General features: G+C 52.9%; 1 protein-coding gene across 6 annotated transcripts in view; it reads left to right on the top strand.

Moving 5' to 3' along the window:
- Positions 1–13,944, top strand: part of LOC116225387 (uncharacterized) — a 38,855-nt gene extending 24,911 nt beyond the window's left edge. For all 6 annotated transcript variants that reach the window (XR_016470421.1, XR_016470422.1, XR_016470423.1 and 3 more), the window contains 2 exons: positions 11,676–11,771; positions 13,680–13,944. Coding sequence is in view for 1 of the 6 variants with exons in the window: in XM_090149006.1 (XP_090005132.1) it covers positions 11,676–11,771; positions 13,680–13,755 (172 nt within the window). In the remaining 5 variants the exon portion in view is untranslated. The remainder of the gene's footprint in view (positions 1–11,675; positions 11,772–13,679) is intronic.
- The last annotated feature ends 350 nt before the right edge of the window (positions 13,945–14,294 follow it).

Genomic DNA, 14,294 nt, shown 5'->3' with positions numbered 1-14,294 from the left:
TTACAGCAGTTCTGGTCCTGTGCTGTCCCCAGGCTGGGCTTTTCCTGATGGGGTGGAACTGAGGAGCGGAGTGGAAATGCAGAGTGCTAATGAGCAGGTGCTAGGCTGGGACCCATCGTGTTGCTTGTGATCAGGCTCATGGGTGATGTGGCAGAGCAAGCTGGGAGCTTGGGGAGGAAGCAAATGGTTCACATATATAAGAGCTGGCTGGGGAACCCATTAGGACTTCCCCTGCAGAGGGAAGATGTTACCTGCAGCTCTCTGTGTTTCTGTATTCTCTGTCTGGTGGACTCTTGGACTTCTGCCTCTTCCCATCCCAAATGCCAGAGGTTAAATGAGTGCCTGCAATTGCTGCAAGGGCTTAAGGATGTGGTGACTCCACTCCCTAATCCACAGCTTGCAACATGACTTAGGGAAACAAAGGCTCAGGCTACTTATCTTCATTTGTGCAGGGGCTAATTCTCCTACCCCATTTGAGCATGGGCCATTCAGACCTGGACACAGATGCCTGCTGCATGCGGGATTCACATACTGCCCCACTGCAAAGGCAGAGCCCAGGGATTGCTGGCACCTCTGCTCATCTTGAATCACAGAATGGTGAATTTTCAGATCTGCATCCTCTAATCAGACCCAGTAAGTGTCACACTGGCAGGCAGAGGGACACCGGGCTGTTCAAACTGCACGCTGTACCCCTGAGGAATCAGCCTTATGGCTATGCAGAATTACTCTGCATTTTCTAGGCCACTTTTGAAAATGGCTGAAAATTCGCTTTCCTTAGCCTAAAAACTGAGCTCTCTCGTTGGTTCTGTAAGCGATGGGCAGGGACTTGAGATCTCCTGTGATCTGAGAGCTTGATGAAGTTGGGAACAGCTCAGCAAGGGTGGAAATGGGTTTTGTGGGTCGTTTTGAATGCAGTCACATTCACTGCCGTTGTTCCCCTGTTCTGGGTATGGTGGTACCATCCTCCCTCAGCTCCCCTCTGCTGCCTGATGTGGGTCCCACAGAGGTGCACCAGGTAGAGAGGTTTGGTGGTGGAGGGGATCTCAAGCTCCAGGGAGAAGGGGCATCTCTGCTGACCACTGCTTGCTTTGCCATACAGCCCCGGGGAGTGGGAGGCTGCGTGACAGTGCAGTGGATGCTCTCGGCAGGTCTCCTGCCTGCGGAGCCAGTGGTGACACATTGCTGACATGAACAGAGAGGAGATGCTGGCGTGAGATCCTGGTCATGTCAGCTGGGATCAGGTACCAGACCTGCCTGTGGCCGCCAGTAGCTGCCCTGAGTGCTGGTGAACATGATCTGAAGCCAATCTCAGGGTGTTTGCTGCATGCCTGCAGCAAGGTGCTGTCCTAGAGCTCTCTGCAGCTCTCTGCAAATGCTGCTGGAGGGATACCGGCGTGGATGTGCTGGGCTTGCAGTCAGATGACGGGTGCCATCTTTGCAGGCTCAAATGTTTCAGGGGGATTTGCTTCCCTACGGATCCTATTGCTCTCTGGGGAAGATAGGAAAACTCTGGTCCTGAAGGGATGAGCATTGCCTGCACTTTGATGGCAGACGTCCCGGGAACTGTAGGGGAAAAAAAAAGACACCCACTGATTTTTTCATTTCTCCCCATTTCTGTCTGCCTATCAGCCTGTCAGCTCACTAGATGCTAATCCGCAGCAGCAGCACAAATAAAGCTAGACTGGAGGGATGCTAATTTATGCCTGGATTTCATGCTTTGTTTTATTTCCACACTTTATTGGACGGAGTAGGCTTTGTGAGTGACGTAAAATGTCGTGTGCGCTCTCCCCGTGGCAGGTTCCTGCACATGCAGCAGGAGAAGTTCATCTCTCTGTATTGGTGCAGCTTTGCACATGGCCTTCTCTGTCTCCCCAGCTATTTTGGGGGGTGGGGGGTTGCTTCTGCTGAGCTCCCATCTGATGAGGACTCGCTCTAAATTTTGTCGTGCTACACTGAAAGCCAGGGATGTATTTCCAGTCTCATCTCGCCTTCTCTGATGGTGCCAGCATTTATGCATCTAAACTGTAATTTTTTACGCTCTAAGTGGGGAACCAGACTACAGCCTCTGCAATTTGCATGAATAAATGTCATGTAAAACCATCTGCTCATGGACAGTGACCAGCTGAAAAGTTATGTTGGAAGGCAATCCGTTCAGAGCGATTGGCGGATCTATTTAATGAGATGTTGAGATTTACACGTCTCCATGTCTGAGAGAAGGAGCATAGTAGATAGATTGAAAGGCAGGGATAGATAGATTTAAGGTCACAGAAGCACTTGGAGCCTGCCAAGCCCATCCTGCAGTGGAGGTGACCCTATCTGGGTGGTGCAGGCAGGGGAGGAGGTCCACCAGCACTTTGAAAGACACTCTGTTAGAAGAAGGTAGGACGTAGAGTATGTTCAATTGAATGTTAATAATGAAGGGTCTTGTGTAGCTTCTTGCAAGGTTATTGCATGGGATCCACTCTGTGATCCTTGGGGTCTTTGAAAAGAAGAATCAGCCCTCAGAGCCGTGTGCTGAAGGATCCTGGGGTCTTCAGCCCCCATTAGAGGTAAAGGGAAGGAGATGCCCACATCTCACTGCATGGCTGTGCTTAAGAGGCTGGTGCCCTGCAGCCAAAGCTTTGTGAGCCAAGTAGCAAATCTGTGGGTAAGGGACAGCCAGGAGAGAGCTGGAGGAGTTTTTGAAATGGCCACTTTGGCTGGGATCTACCAGCCCATTTTGTGCTGAACTCCTTCGTAACTCATTCAGAGCAAGGCAGGGAGGAGGGCCCAGAGGTGTCTCTTGTACCAAGCTCTGCTCTCAGCCACGATGGGTTCAATCCTAAGTGAGGATTTAATTGCGTTCAGTAAAATCTGCCCAAATTTACAGCACAGAAATGAGAGCAGAATTGCAAGTGTCCTTGTTTCTCTGTGCCGTCAAATAGCTTTTCTCAGCCTTGAGTCCTGGCAAGCTAATCTCTGTAGAGTTTTATTTCATATGGTGTCTGCATTGCCCTATTAAAACCACAGCTCTGTTCCCGATTCTGTTCATGTCAAGTGCATATCCATGTGTATTGGAGCAGAGGGATGTGGCAATAAAACTGTTCATGACTACTTGTTTGGATAAAAAGCACAGATTTGCTTACTTGGCAGTAGCTTCCCCTTTTTAGCAGAAATATTTGCACAGCGACTTTCATTTTGTCACAGTGGTCATGGGGGGGGGGATGCTGCACTGCCACTCAGGCTCTTGGGTTTCTGTGTGCGGTTTTGCCATGGCTTGTTGGTAGCGATGTCCAGAAATCTCCTGCAGCAAACAAAAGAGCTCCAGGCGGTGGTTTGGCTGCAGGAGCCGCATGATGAGAGCTGGGCTTCCTCCAGCCCCCAGACCTCTGCCGCAGCGAGGCAGGGCTCTGTTGGGTTTGCATCACAGCTTGTCTCCTTTCTGACTAAGCTGACGGACAGGAATAGCTTCTTACTCCTAAGGTGCATCTGTTTCTGGAGGCGGACGTGGGCTGTGGCATTTGTGTTGGCAGCTTGTGCTGTGCTGCTCGGCGAGGCTCTCTTTGGGCTGCTATCTGCTGGGATGGGGGGGGACCTGTGAGCAGCACCACACAAGAGCATCATAGGTGTATGGAGGTGTTCGCCTTTGTGCGGGTCTCGGAGGTCTCTTTGTTTTGTCTCCCTCTGAGTACCTTGTGCAGATGCATTTGCATATATGGAAAATGTTGTCATCATCTCCTCCCCCTTCCCCAGCTCATGCTGCTCTGCCGACTCGTGGGCATTTCCAGCTGAACGCTGCTGCCGAGCCCAGCCAAGCATGTGGGGCTGGGGGCTAAGCCCTGTCTGCTGCTTCCTTCCCCAGAGGGCAGCGGGGCAGTTGGGGGGTGGTCAGGACATCAGGGGCATTTTTTCTTAATTTTCTCTGACTCGCCGTAGGAAGATGGTCAGGTCCTGAAGGGTTGTTCCCTCAGCCCCTGGCCCTGACCCCCTCTGCTCCCTCCCTCCATTCTCACGCTGAGAGCACTGCAGAAAGCATCCAAACCGCACTGCCAGTCTAATCCAAGTTCAAGCCATTTTTGTCCCTATCCAGAAAGCCTGGGAGTGGTCCCACCGACAAATCCCTCTCTCCACTAGCCGCCATTCACCCCCACAAAGACGTCCTGTACAGGACACATTCAGTCCCTAATCCTCTCTAAGGTGCTGCAGGCTCTTCTCTTCCCAAACTCACACCTGCTCCGGGAACTCGAACACTCTGAGGTTCATCTCTGTGCTCTGCAGCCTCCGTGGGGACAGGCTGGGCCATCGGAAGAAGGGGGTGGAGGAGAGCCGGGGCAGCTGCGGGGCCTGTGTTAGTAAACACTTCCTTGGGTTCACATTTTAATTCCTTGCCCCCCTCCCCATCTTCTCCCCCATCCTTTCCCTTTTCTGTACGCTCACACAATGAGACCATTGTCAAGGGGTGATTTGAATGAGGGGTCTCCGGGCATGTTCCCAGCATTGTCAAACAGAGTGGGAAAAAAACCACAACTCCAGCCCAGCCAGGAGGACCGGACCAGACTGAGACAGATGCCTAAATTAGTGACAAAGCCTTTTGAATGTCCCCCCTAGACAAGGGTTGCCTTGTGTGTGTGTGCGTGTGTGTGTGCATGCTCGTGGGTGTGTATTTGTGGCTGGGTGGCAGCTTGCATGTCTCCCCATGTTAATTAGTTTTGCATGCATGTCTGATAAGGTGCCAATGAATATATTTGTCCTTCCATTGGCGAAAGCTGTCTCGGCGGCAGGGGAGATGCGGGGCTCTGGGGTGTGCTCAGAGCAGCCTGGGGTAATTGAGCTGTGCGGGGCTGGAGGAGAAGGGCTGAGAGCCCGGTGCATCAGCGGGGCCGGGCTTCCCAGCCATGGGTCGGCTGCCTTCTTTGCAAATTGCAGAGAGTTTAAAAGAGAACTGAAGCTTTTTTTTGGTTCACTGGGTCTTTCTGTTCGTCTTTACTGATTGTCTGGCTGAGGGTCTGTGGGCTCTTTCTTCTCCTTTGCCCTGTGTCTCTCTCTCAAGTCCCTTAAAAGGTGTTTATTTCCAATGGGTTTGTATCCATCTTTGTATGTACACATACACATGCAATCACTCACACAAAGCCCCAACAACAAAACCTCAGCCTGCTTCTCCAGTGAGGCAGCCGGATCCACTGCCAGCTACAAAGCATGGGAAGGAGTGGAGCTGGGGTGTGCAGGGCATGGAGCAGTGGGAACAGGAGCTGGAAAGACAAAGGGAGCAGTGCTACCAAGGATTTATCAACATTTGTTCAGAACAGAGTTATTAATTACAAAGATAAAAGTCTTTCCACTTCCCCAGCATATGGACCAGCACATAGTGTCATTCCTAGAGTGCATCCATCCATCCGTCCATCCATCCACCCACCTGCATTCTTCAGATTCACACAAGCATCCATAGGATATAGGGATGTTAACACCAGTTCATGTCTAATTATTTTTTTCATCTTTCCACTTAAACCAGCAAGACTCGAGAGCCAACATACATTTATTGAGCAAGAAGCTCTAGAACGGCCAGAGATGCCTTCCCTCCCCATGCCCCCCTCTGCTGCTGAGCAGCTGCTGTGCTGAAAGAGCAGGGAATTACATGGCTGAGCAGCGACTGCCACAGGGCTGCTCTGAAGCGAAGGTCATTCAGGGAAGTTTTGCTGCATGCAGGATTTGGTGGCTTTGCTTTCTCTTCTCTGCTGGGCTCCCCGCATGGGTGCTGAGGGTGAAAAGAGCAGTGGGACTGGTTCTGGTTGTGAGATGGCTCGGTTGGAGCAGCAGAGCATAGGGCGAGCACCTCAAATCAAAGAATCATAGAACAGCCCAAGTAGGAAGAGGCCTATAGGGATCATTGAGTCCTCTGTGCTGTTGGAGCAATAGGCACGGTGGACAGCTCAAAGCACTCATGGGGAGCGTGCAGGAAAAAAGGACCCCAAGAAATGCAGGTTGGAGAACAAAGGCAATTTCGTGTGGCTTATCAGCAGTGCCTAATTGCACAGGGTGAATAATGAGCGGTGGGGGAGGCAGCTCTGCTGTCCTCCTGACAGGCTGCAGCCCGTGTCTGGAGAGCCCAAGTCAGTGCCAGCACATGGTGGGGGTCCTCAGAGAGGGCCAGCCCCATCTTCTGCATCTGTGCCCCTTTCAGAGCTGCTGGGCTCCTCTGTTGCAAAGCCTTTGTGTTAACGCCACATCATAGAATTGTAGGATTGTGGAATCATGGAATCATAGAATGGCTTGTGTTGGAGGAGACTTTAAAAATTATCCAGTTCCAAGCCCCTGTCATGGGCAGGGTTGTCAGTCACTGGTATGAACCCTGTAAACCAAAGGGGAATGTGCCATTGGAAGAGGTCGCCATGCTAGTGCTTGGACCCATTGTTGGCTTGTTGGGGTGCACGTGTTATCCATAGCTGACCCTGGTGCAACGTGGCCTTTAATCATGAGAAAGAACTGGGAAATGGCCCACAGGCCCACTGCAGACCCCATCCATCCATCTCCCACCCCTCCACCCCACTCCATGCATCCCACTGCTTCCTCATTCTGCTCCCAACCCCGCACAGGGCCATGGAAACCGCTTTGTCAGAGCTCTGTGCCAGCCCAATCTGCAGAAGGGCTTTTTTTTTTTTTTTTCCCTGTTGGGATGACTATTCCCACACAAGCAAAGCCTCTTAATGAATCTGTGGCAGCAAAGTAGGTGAGGCGCTCGTCCTGCCAAGGCTGCTTGGCACGGCTGGAGTCACGTAATCGTGCTCAGCTGCCAGCAGGAACAGAGCAGGAAGAGTTAACGTGGGGACAGCGTGGGGACAACTAATTCCAGCAGGACGGGTGGCACAGACCTGTCCTTCCACACCTCCCCCTCACCGCAGCCCACCTCTTCCTCTCCCACCTCCACCCTTCACTCATTTCTCCCATCTCCATCACATTGTCACTCCTCCCCCGGCCCCTCCCGTGCCCTGCTCTCTCCATCCAGCACGTTCCCCTCCCGCACGCTCCGAGTGGGAGTGAGGGGCCGTACGTTTGGGCTGTGGTGGAGGTCACAGCTATATGGGGATTGTTTAAAAGAGATTTGCCCACATCCCAGCCCATGTGACCAGCCTCAGCTGCAGGTCTCTCTTTCTTAATCTGGAGATAAGCGTGATTATCCGAAGAAGGGCTGTTCGGAGCTTTGTAACTGTGACAGGGGAGCTTTCAAGTCGCACTTTGCTGGCAGAGCAGCGTTTAAAGCCGGGGAATCAGATTCCAAGCGTGGCTTTGCATCTCTTTGCTGCTGGGAGCATGGCGCAGGGCTGGCAGCAGGGATGGGAGCTTTATTAGGACTTTGCTTATGATGCGGAAAAGGAACCGGGGGAAGGAAATGAGGGGAAAAAAAATCCCAATTCACCATTTCCCGATCGGTGGTGGAATTACAGCGATGCTCTGCTTCCAGGAGGGCAGTGGGGTCCCATTGGCCTCACATTTGGGGAGCAGTTTGATGGCCAGGAGGTTCTGCTGCTTTCAGTGCCATGCAGCGCGGGCGTGTTGTGTCTCTTTGCTCTGAGTCCCCATCCCTGTTGCACAAGAGGTCCCCAGGGCCCTGTTTGGAAATGAAATGCTTGTGGCAGCTGGGGATGTTGTGCCTGGCTGTCCCCAGGACCCCATTCACAAGCTTGCTGGAGGTGTGTCTTGGTGGGATGTGGGGATGTGGCAGTCGTGTGGTTTAATGCTGTGTCTTGCCATCTCATACCAAGGGCACAGTCCCCAAAGGCTTCTTGCACCAGGGCAAGCATCAGAATAGGCTTTAGTGGAAAGAAGCAGGCGCTTCTCTGCTTCTATTTGTAGAATAAAAACTCCAAGCAGAGACTCATCACTGTGTCTCTTTTGATGGAGATGGGTCAAGGAGAAAGAAACCTGGATCTAAGCCAGGGGCTGGAATCTGGGTCGAGGCTGAATGAGGACTGAGTGCCAGCAGCGCTCCGGCCCGTTGTTCGGGCAGCACTCGCTGTTCTTGCTGTATCCTCCTTGGAAGGGGTTCAGCTTCAGGCCAGCCTGATCCAAAGGACACCTAAACACCCCTCCTGCTTGCAGCCACTCATTGCTAGAGCTGGTGTGAATCTGCAGCCCCTTCTGCTGGGTTTATTTGAGGGGAGCAGTTTTTTTGCTTGTGTCTCATGATACAGAAAGATATCAGATGCCTTCATGGAAGAGAGAGAAGGACACATCTTCTCTTTGCATAGTTTGGCCATGGTGGGTAGTCAGCCCAGGTGAGAAGTGGGGCAGGACGCATACAGGGGTGGAGATGTGTGTCTGTGGGGCTGGCGGCTCAATGTACCTCCAGCAGTTGCAGGAGGGAAGTGGTTACAAATACGTCATCTTGAGTGTGTGCTCTGCACTGTCTCCTACATGGTCTGCTGTCCCTGGAGCCCCACACAGCCGGTCTGTGGGTGGGAGCTCTGTTTTCCTTCTACCCCTGTGAACCTGATTTTTTGTTATTTTTCTCTGCGTGCCGCTTACATGAATCCTCTTCAGTGCCTACAGCTTATTCTGTGGCTTTACCAAGGATCTGGCCAACATATGTAGCCTTCCTCCAGGGCACAGCTCTTTGAGAAGCTCCAAGCTGGACACAGCATGTTTTCCCAGTGGCTGCAGGGCTGAGCAGTCCAAATCCCGCATTGCACAGATCCCACACGTGCCCTGGGTGGGGGAGAAGCAGAGCTCCCCCCGCTCCTGGCAGCCTGGGAGCAGCAGAGGGAACGTGGGCAGGAGCATGGAGGTGTTGGCGGGTGTGGGCAGGAACACACGTGTGCTGGGACAGCCGTGCCCATCTGCACCAGCATGGTCACATGTGTGCCTGCGTGGCAGACCATCCCCGTGCCCCTCACCTTCCTGAATCTGTGGGGTACAGGGGCAGAATGGAGGCATCCCTTTTAAGAACCTTTTAAATGGAATTGGATCTCTAAGAGAAAGGGTTGAATTGATTGCAAGGGTTGATTTATCTGCTGGATGTTTCTGCCAGTTTTCTGGGCATGCACAGGCTCAGAATTGCCAAGGTGGGAAGGAATTGACAAGTACTGGTGTGTCAAAGCAAGACATAAAGAACTAGAGCTATGTCCCCAGCTCACCCCAACCTGGCACTCAGGAACATCTCAGTTCTACAACCCACTGGGGCTAGCTCTTCACCAGAAGAGCCTCCTCCTGTTTGCACATCCGTAGCACGTTTCTGTCTTGGCCTGACAGTGGGATGGGATGGCCAGGGACAAACAGACAGCAGAGCCCAGGCACACCAGGACCCTAACAGCCCTGCATAGAGAGCTTCTTATGGGTTGAAGGTAGATGGAGGGACGTGAGGTAGGGTGATGCTGCATGGAGCAAAAGGGCAGGTGGGTCTCAGTAGAAGTGACTGAGAGATTTGGAGGTGGGAGCAGGATGGAGGGAACCAAGCTGGGCCTGCAGAGGGTGGTTTCCAAAGGTGAGCTGAGCCCAGCAGCCAGGGCAAGGTTTGGCGGAGAGCAAGGGGAGCTGTGGAGGAATGTGATCTTGCTATGAGGAATGGGAGAGCTGCTGCAGGGCTGGAGGAGGGACTGGCACAGGAGTGATGCAAAGCTGTGTCACCTGAGTGTCCCTTGTCACGGTGTAGGGCAGTTCCAGGTTTTGCTTTGTTGCTGTTGCTCAGAGCCATTTGCTGCAAAGCCCCCAGCACATTGGTGCATGAGTCCACTTTTAGTGACACAAAAAACAACAAATTTGACCCCCCAAAAAATATTTTTTTTCCTTGCTACCTCATTGCCATAGTAACAGAGGTCCTGAGGACACCTCCATGAAGTAGGTCACAGCAGACCCCGGTTTGCTGCTGCTCATGGCCAGTGCTGGGCATCCCCAATGGTGTGAGCATGGCTGGGCTGGAGAGATACCCTGCAGTGGGGTACCCCATGGCCATGCCCTGGTGGGGACACCATGACATCACCCAGGTGCCATGGAGGGCTGTCCCCATGCCCAGACACCGATCGTGGGAAACTGCCATCCCTCCTGTTGGTGTCCCCAAGTCAGGGCTCCCTCCCATCCCCCTCCGCCTCCCTCCCCCCTTTCACTGGAGCCTCTCTCCTTCTGATTTGCATAATTTTCCATTTTCAGTGTCCCCTTTTCTTTTTCTCCTCTCCATATGGTGCGTCCCCCTCTCTGCCTGGTGCAGGAGCCTTCCTTAACAAGCTCGGCAAAGCCCTCTCTCTCAGGGGCTGCACATGAAAGATGCTCTGTAAAAACAGAGGCCGGCAAGGAGCCCTCCCCCTCTCCCCCTTGATTTATAAGGGGCCGGGATGTGGGAACGTTCCTGGGTCGTGCTTTGGAGCCGTCGGGTGTTTGCAGCCGTCTGCAGTGCCTGTTTGCTCCATCCATTCAGCACAGACCCCTACGGCTGGCGCTCCCCGCGTCTTTCATCTGCAATGCAAAAAGAGTGGTGGGGAAAGTTGGTGCCTCTCTTGCGTGTCCCAGGCTTTGCTTTCGGCTGCTGAGGGATGCTCTGTGCCTGCTGCTTTGGGGTTGGGCTGTATTGCTGTTGCTGCCCCACCTGGGACGCAGGTGGCAAAAATGGCACAAGTGAAACAAGTGGCACAAGCTCTGTGACCAAGCAGCGTTTGCCATTCATTCACCACTCATCATCTTCTCCATCCCAGCCTGGGCTTTTCCACCACCCCCATCCCCAGCAGTCCCATGGCAGTGTACATAGGTACAGACCCCACTGCCCCCCGTGGGGATCCCACCAGTGCCGTGCTGCTGGGCAGAGGGTGCCAGCCCAGCATTTGACGGGTTAAGCCGGTCTCCAGCTAATTTCTCCCAGCGCTCCCCTCCTCCTCGCGCTTCTGTATGCAGCAGGCAGGGCCTCCGCGCAGGTTCCTGCACTGAGCTGTTGCCAGGGGAGTAGTTAGGCGAGTCTGAGCTATGCGGGGAAAAGGCCCGGGCTGTCAAAGTGTCTGAGATGAACCATAGCCCGGTCCCCCTGCAGCTGGGCCCAAGCATGCATCAGCCCTTGTTTGGAGCCTGGGAATGGCAAAGCCCAGGGAGGTTCAAGGGCAAACTTGCTATTCATTAGTCAGGGGTCCTTGACGTTCCCACTCTCTGTCTCCCTTCTTCTTCTTCTTCTCTTTTCTGTCCCTCTTTTGACAGATTCCTGGGTGCTTTGGGGGAAAGCTCCCCTCCTCCTCGCCCCGCCAAAAGCCCTCCCCGTAAAATTCCCTGCAGACAGGCGAGGGGACGACAATGACGGCACCGAGAGCTGCATCCTGCGGGCATCCTCTGCCCCCCGGTGCCGTGCACGATGCACACGCTCCAAGTGAGCTGCACATCGCCCATGTTTTATCACTGTGATGCTCACAGGAAATTGTAACTTGAGATAAGAAAATGTCAGCAGCATTCTCCTCTCACTGAGCCCAAAGCACCATGAAGTTCCTCCATAGGAAAAGCAACCAGGTGCACAGGGCGGGTGTGGGATGGAGAGAGCGGTGTTGAAGATCGTAAAGGTTGGAAAGACCATTAAGATCATCCAGTCCAACCGCTAACCTGTCACCACCACGCCCAAATAGAACCCACTCCCATTGCATGCAACGTTTCATTGCTTGAAGAATCCAAAGCTCACTTGTAATTACCCAAAGCAAACAGCACATCTTCTTAGTTTCAAATGATTTTTCCTTCCCCAGGCACCTGGAGCAGAACGGAGGTGTAATGCTGAGGAGCTGCAGGGGAGAGCAAGGCTTTGGTCACTTTGGAGTTGGAGATCTTGAGCCAGGGAAGAGGTATGAAGGCTCTATTTGCATGAAAGTGTGTGTGTGTGTGTGCAAAACAAAAGATTTTGGAGGCTTGAAAAATGCAATCAGGGATGGAAGGGAGGAAAAAAAGGGGAGGGACAAAAAATCGACAGTGAATAAGGATTTTCAAAGTAACACCTCGGCACGATTAAATTGTCCAGGAAGTTTCGCTGCACGGACGGAGCAGGGCTGAGCTGGGGGAGGAGCAGAGCCCCTCCTTCCTGCCCGGCCCCAACAACGGGGCTTTGGCACACGGCGGTGGTCCCGTCAGGCAGAGCTGCCTGCGTTGGTGGGCTGGCATTGGGGGTTCCACTATTGAGGGTTCTGTTCTTGGGGGTGCCATCACTGAGCATACTGCTGTTGAGGATGTCACTATTGGGGATGTCTTTGTTGGTGCTGGGTTCCACACAGCTGGCTCCTCCTGCCCCAGTTACCCAGTGCTGACAGGTGCAGCACTGTAGGCAAGTGGATGGTGTCCCATTGCAGTGAGCATCCTCTTCATTGGCATGATAGTTGAGTTTCTCAGTATGAAGCAAGCTCCTGTGGCACTGCCCAGGGCACCAGCATGGGTTTTCCCTGGTGAGCACAATGACTCAGCACCTCCTTCCCCTCCTGAGCTTGGGGATGTGCTCACCACCCTTTGTGTCCCATCATGTCAGGACATTTGGGGTGACTTTGTGTAATTTAGGACAACACAGCATCAGTCTGCTTTCCAGCCTGGCTCTGTGCTCCCTGCACACACACACACATCAGTGTGGGGTCTGCCCTTGGTGAGTCATCCCAAAACCAATGCACATAGGCTGCATTTTTCTTCTGCCCCTCTAACGTGTAGGCTTGCTTCAAAGTTGTGCAAGAGAAAAGGGATTTTCCTTGGATTCCCACCAAGCGCTCTATGAATATTGCAATAAAAGGGTTACAGGAGATAACTATTTTTAAGAGAAAAAGAAAGAGGAAAAAAAAAAAAAAAAAAAAAAAACAACCACCCATGGAAATGGCAGCCCGGACCCCAGAGTGAGGAGTATTTGCACAGTTCAAAGAGTGGCGGCGGTTCACGCAGCCGCAGCCCGGGAGTGCAGCGCTGCGACCTACAGCGGAACGCACGGCGTTGCTCCCAGGGCGCCTCATTAGAGCCACGCTGAAGATTTATCTCTTAAAATGGGCTCGCAAATATTTTATAAAATTTGCAATATTTTATAAAATTACGATTTGGTGCACTAAAAAGAATAAATGAGCTGCCTGACGGTGCTTTTTGCGCCCTAGATCCAAGCGCGGGGAAGAATTAGAGGTGTGTTTGTCTTTGCTCTTCCCAGCACAGCAGTTTATAAGCAAAGCAAAGGGAGGATGGTGAGGGATGGGGCTGGGCTCCTTGCTAGGAGTCCGTGCTTGTGGATAATGCAGAGAAAATGGAGGAAAACTCAGGGAAAAGAGAGAAGGACCTGCTATAGGATGTGGGGTGAAAGCTGCAGGGAGAACCATGAGGGGACGAGGGCACTTTGGCTCAGGATCACAGCTTCGGCCGCAGCTCTGCGCCTCATAGGTATCACTTTCTACAGGCAGCCAAGGGCGCTGAGGGCAGGGAAAGTTAACGTGAAGATTAAAACATCAGAGGGCTGCTCCTTTAGTGGCTCTGACATGCAGAGTAATCCCATGCCCCAAAGCCTGTGGGGAAGGACAGGCGGCAGCCCCTCGATTGGGCAGGGGGAGTGCAGGGCCACGGCTCTGTGGGTCAGGAAGGGGTGAGGTGACACGGGGCGGGACGGCAGCGGGTGGTGGGGTGTAAATGGGGATGGGGTTGGGGCCTCGGTCCATCCGTGCTCCCAGTTCTGTTCTCAGCTTCTGCGATTCTGTGTGCTGATGAAGAGATAGCATCCTGTGTGCTTTTCCTTTCCTTCCCAGATCCCAGCGAGAGGAGAAGAGATGTCCCCAGCCTGACAGCTCCTTCCCGGCTGCGCTCTGCCCGCGCTCTGCCTGATGTCTCCGTGTTCTCCACGAGGGACCCAACCTGCCATGGCCCCAGCAAGAGGCAGCATTGGCTGCTGGATGTGGAGGGGTTCTGCATTGCTTCGCACCTGTGGGGAGGGAGCCAGGGGAGGGGAAGTCTGGCAAAAATCCTACATAACTCTTGTACATCACCTCCAGGACCCAAATACCCCTGGGTAGAGAATATTATATATATATATATATATATATATATATATAGTTCTATATATAGAGAGAGCGCAATATATATATATGTATATATATAGTGAGCACTGTCCCAGCTGGGTGCAGGGATGTTGGTGGGAGCAGGAGGGAGGTCTGAGCAGGACGGATGCTGTGTTTAGGGCTCTGCTCATGGAGCAGAGCTTGGCCTATGCTGTCTGTGTGTGTGTGATGGACTGACCGTGGGTTGACCACGCCTGGTCCAGGCAGCGTTCCATTGCACTGTAAGAAAAATTCACTGTAATTCTCCCCTATTAAAATCGACCCCACCCCATGCACTGTTGCAAATAAACACTCCTTTCTGCAAAA

Source organism: Phasianus colchicus, chromosome 12 (genome assembly GCF_987193195.1).
Source record: "Phasianus colchicus chromosome 12, bPhaCol1.hap1.1, whole genome shotgun sequence".
Taxonomy (NCBI): domain Eukaryota; kingdom Metazoa; phylum Chordata; class Aves; order Galliformes; family Phasianidae; genus Phasianus; species Phasianus colchicus.
Note: the sequence above shows the minus strand (reverse complement) of the source record. Positions and strands in the feature narration are given on the sequence as shown.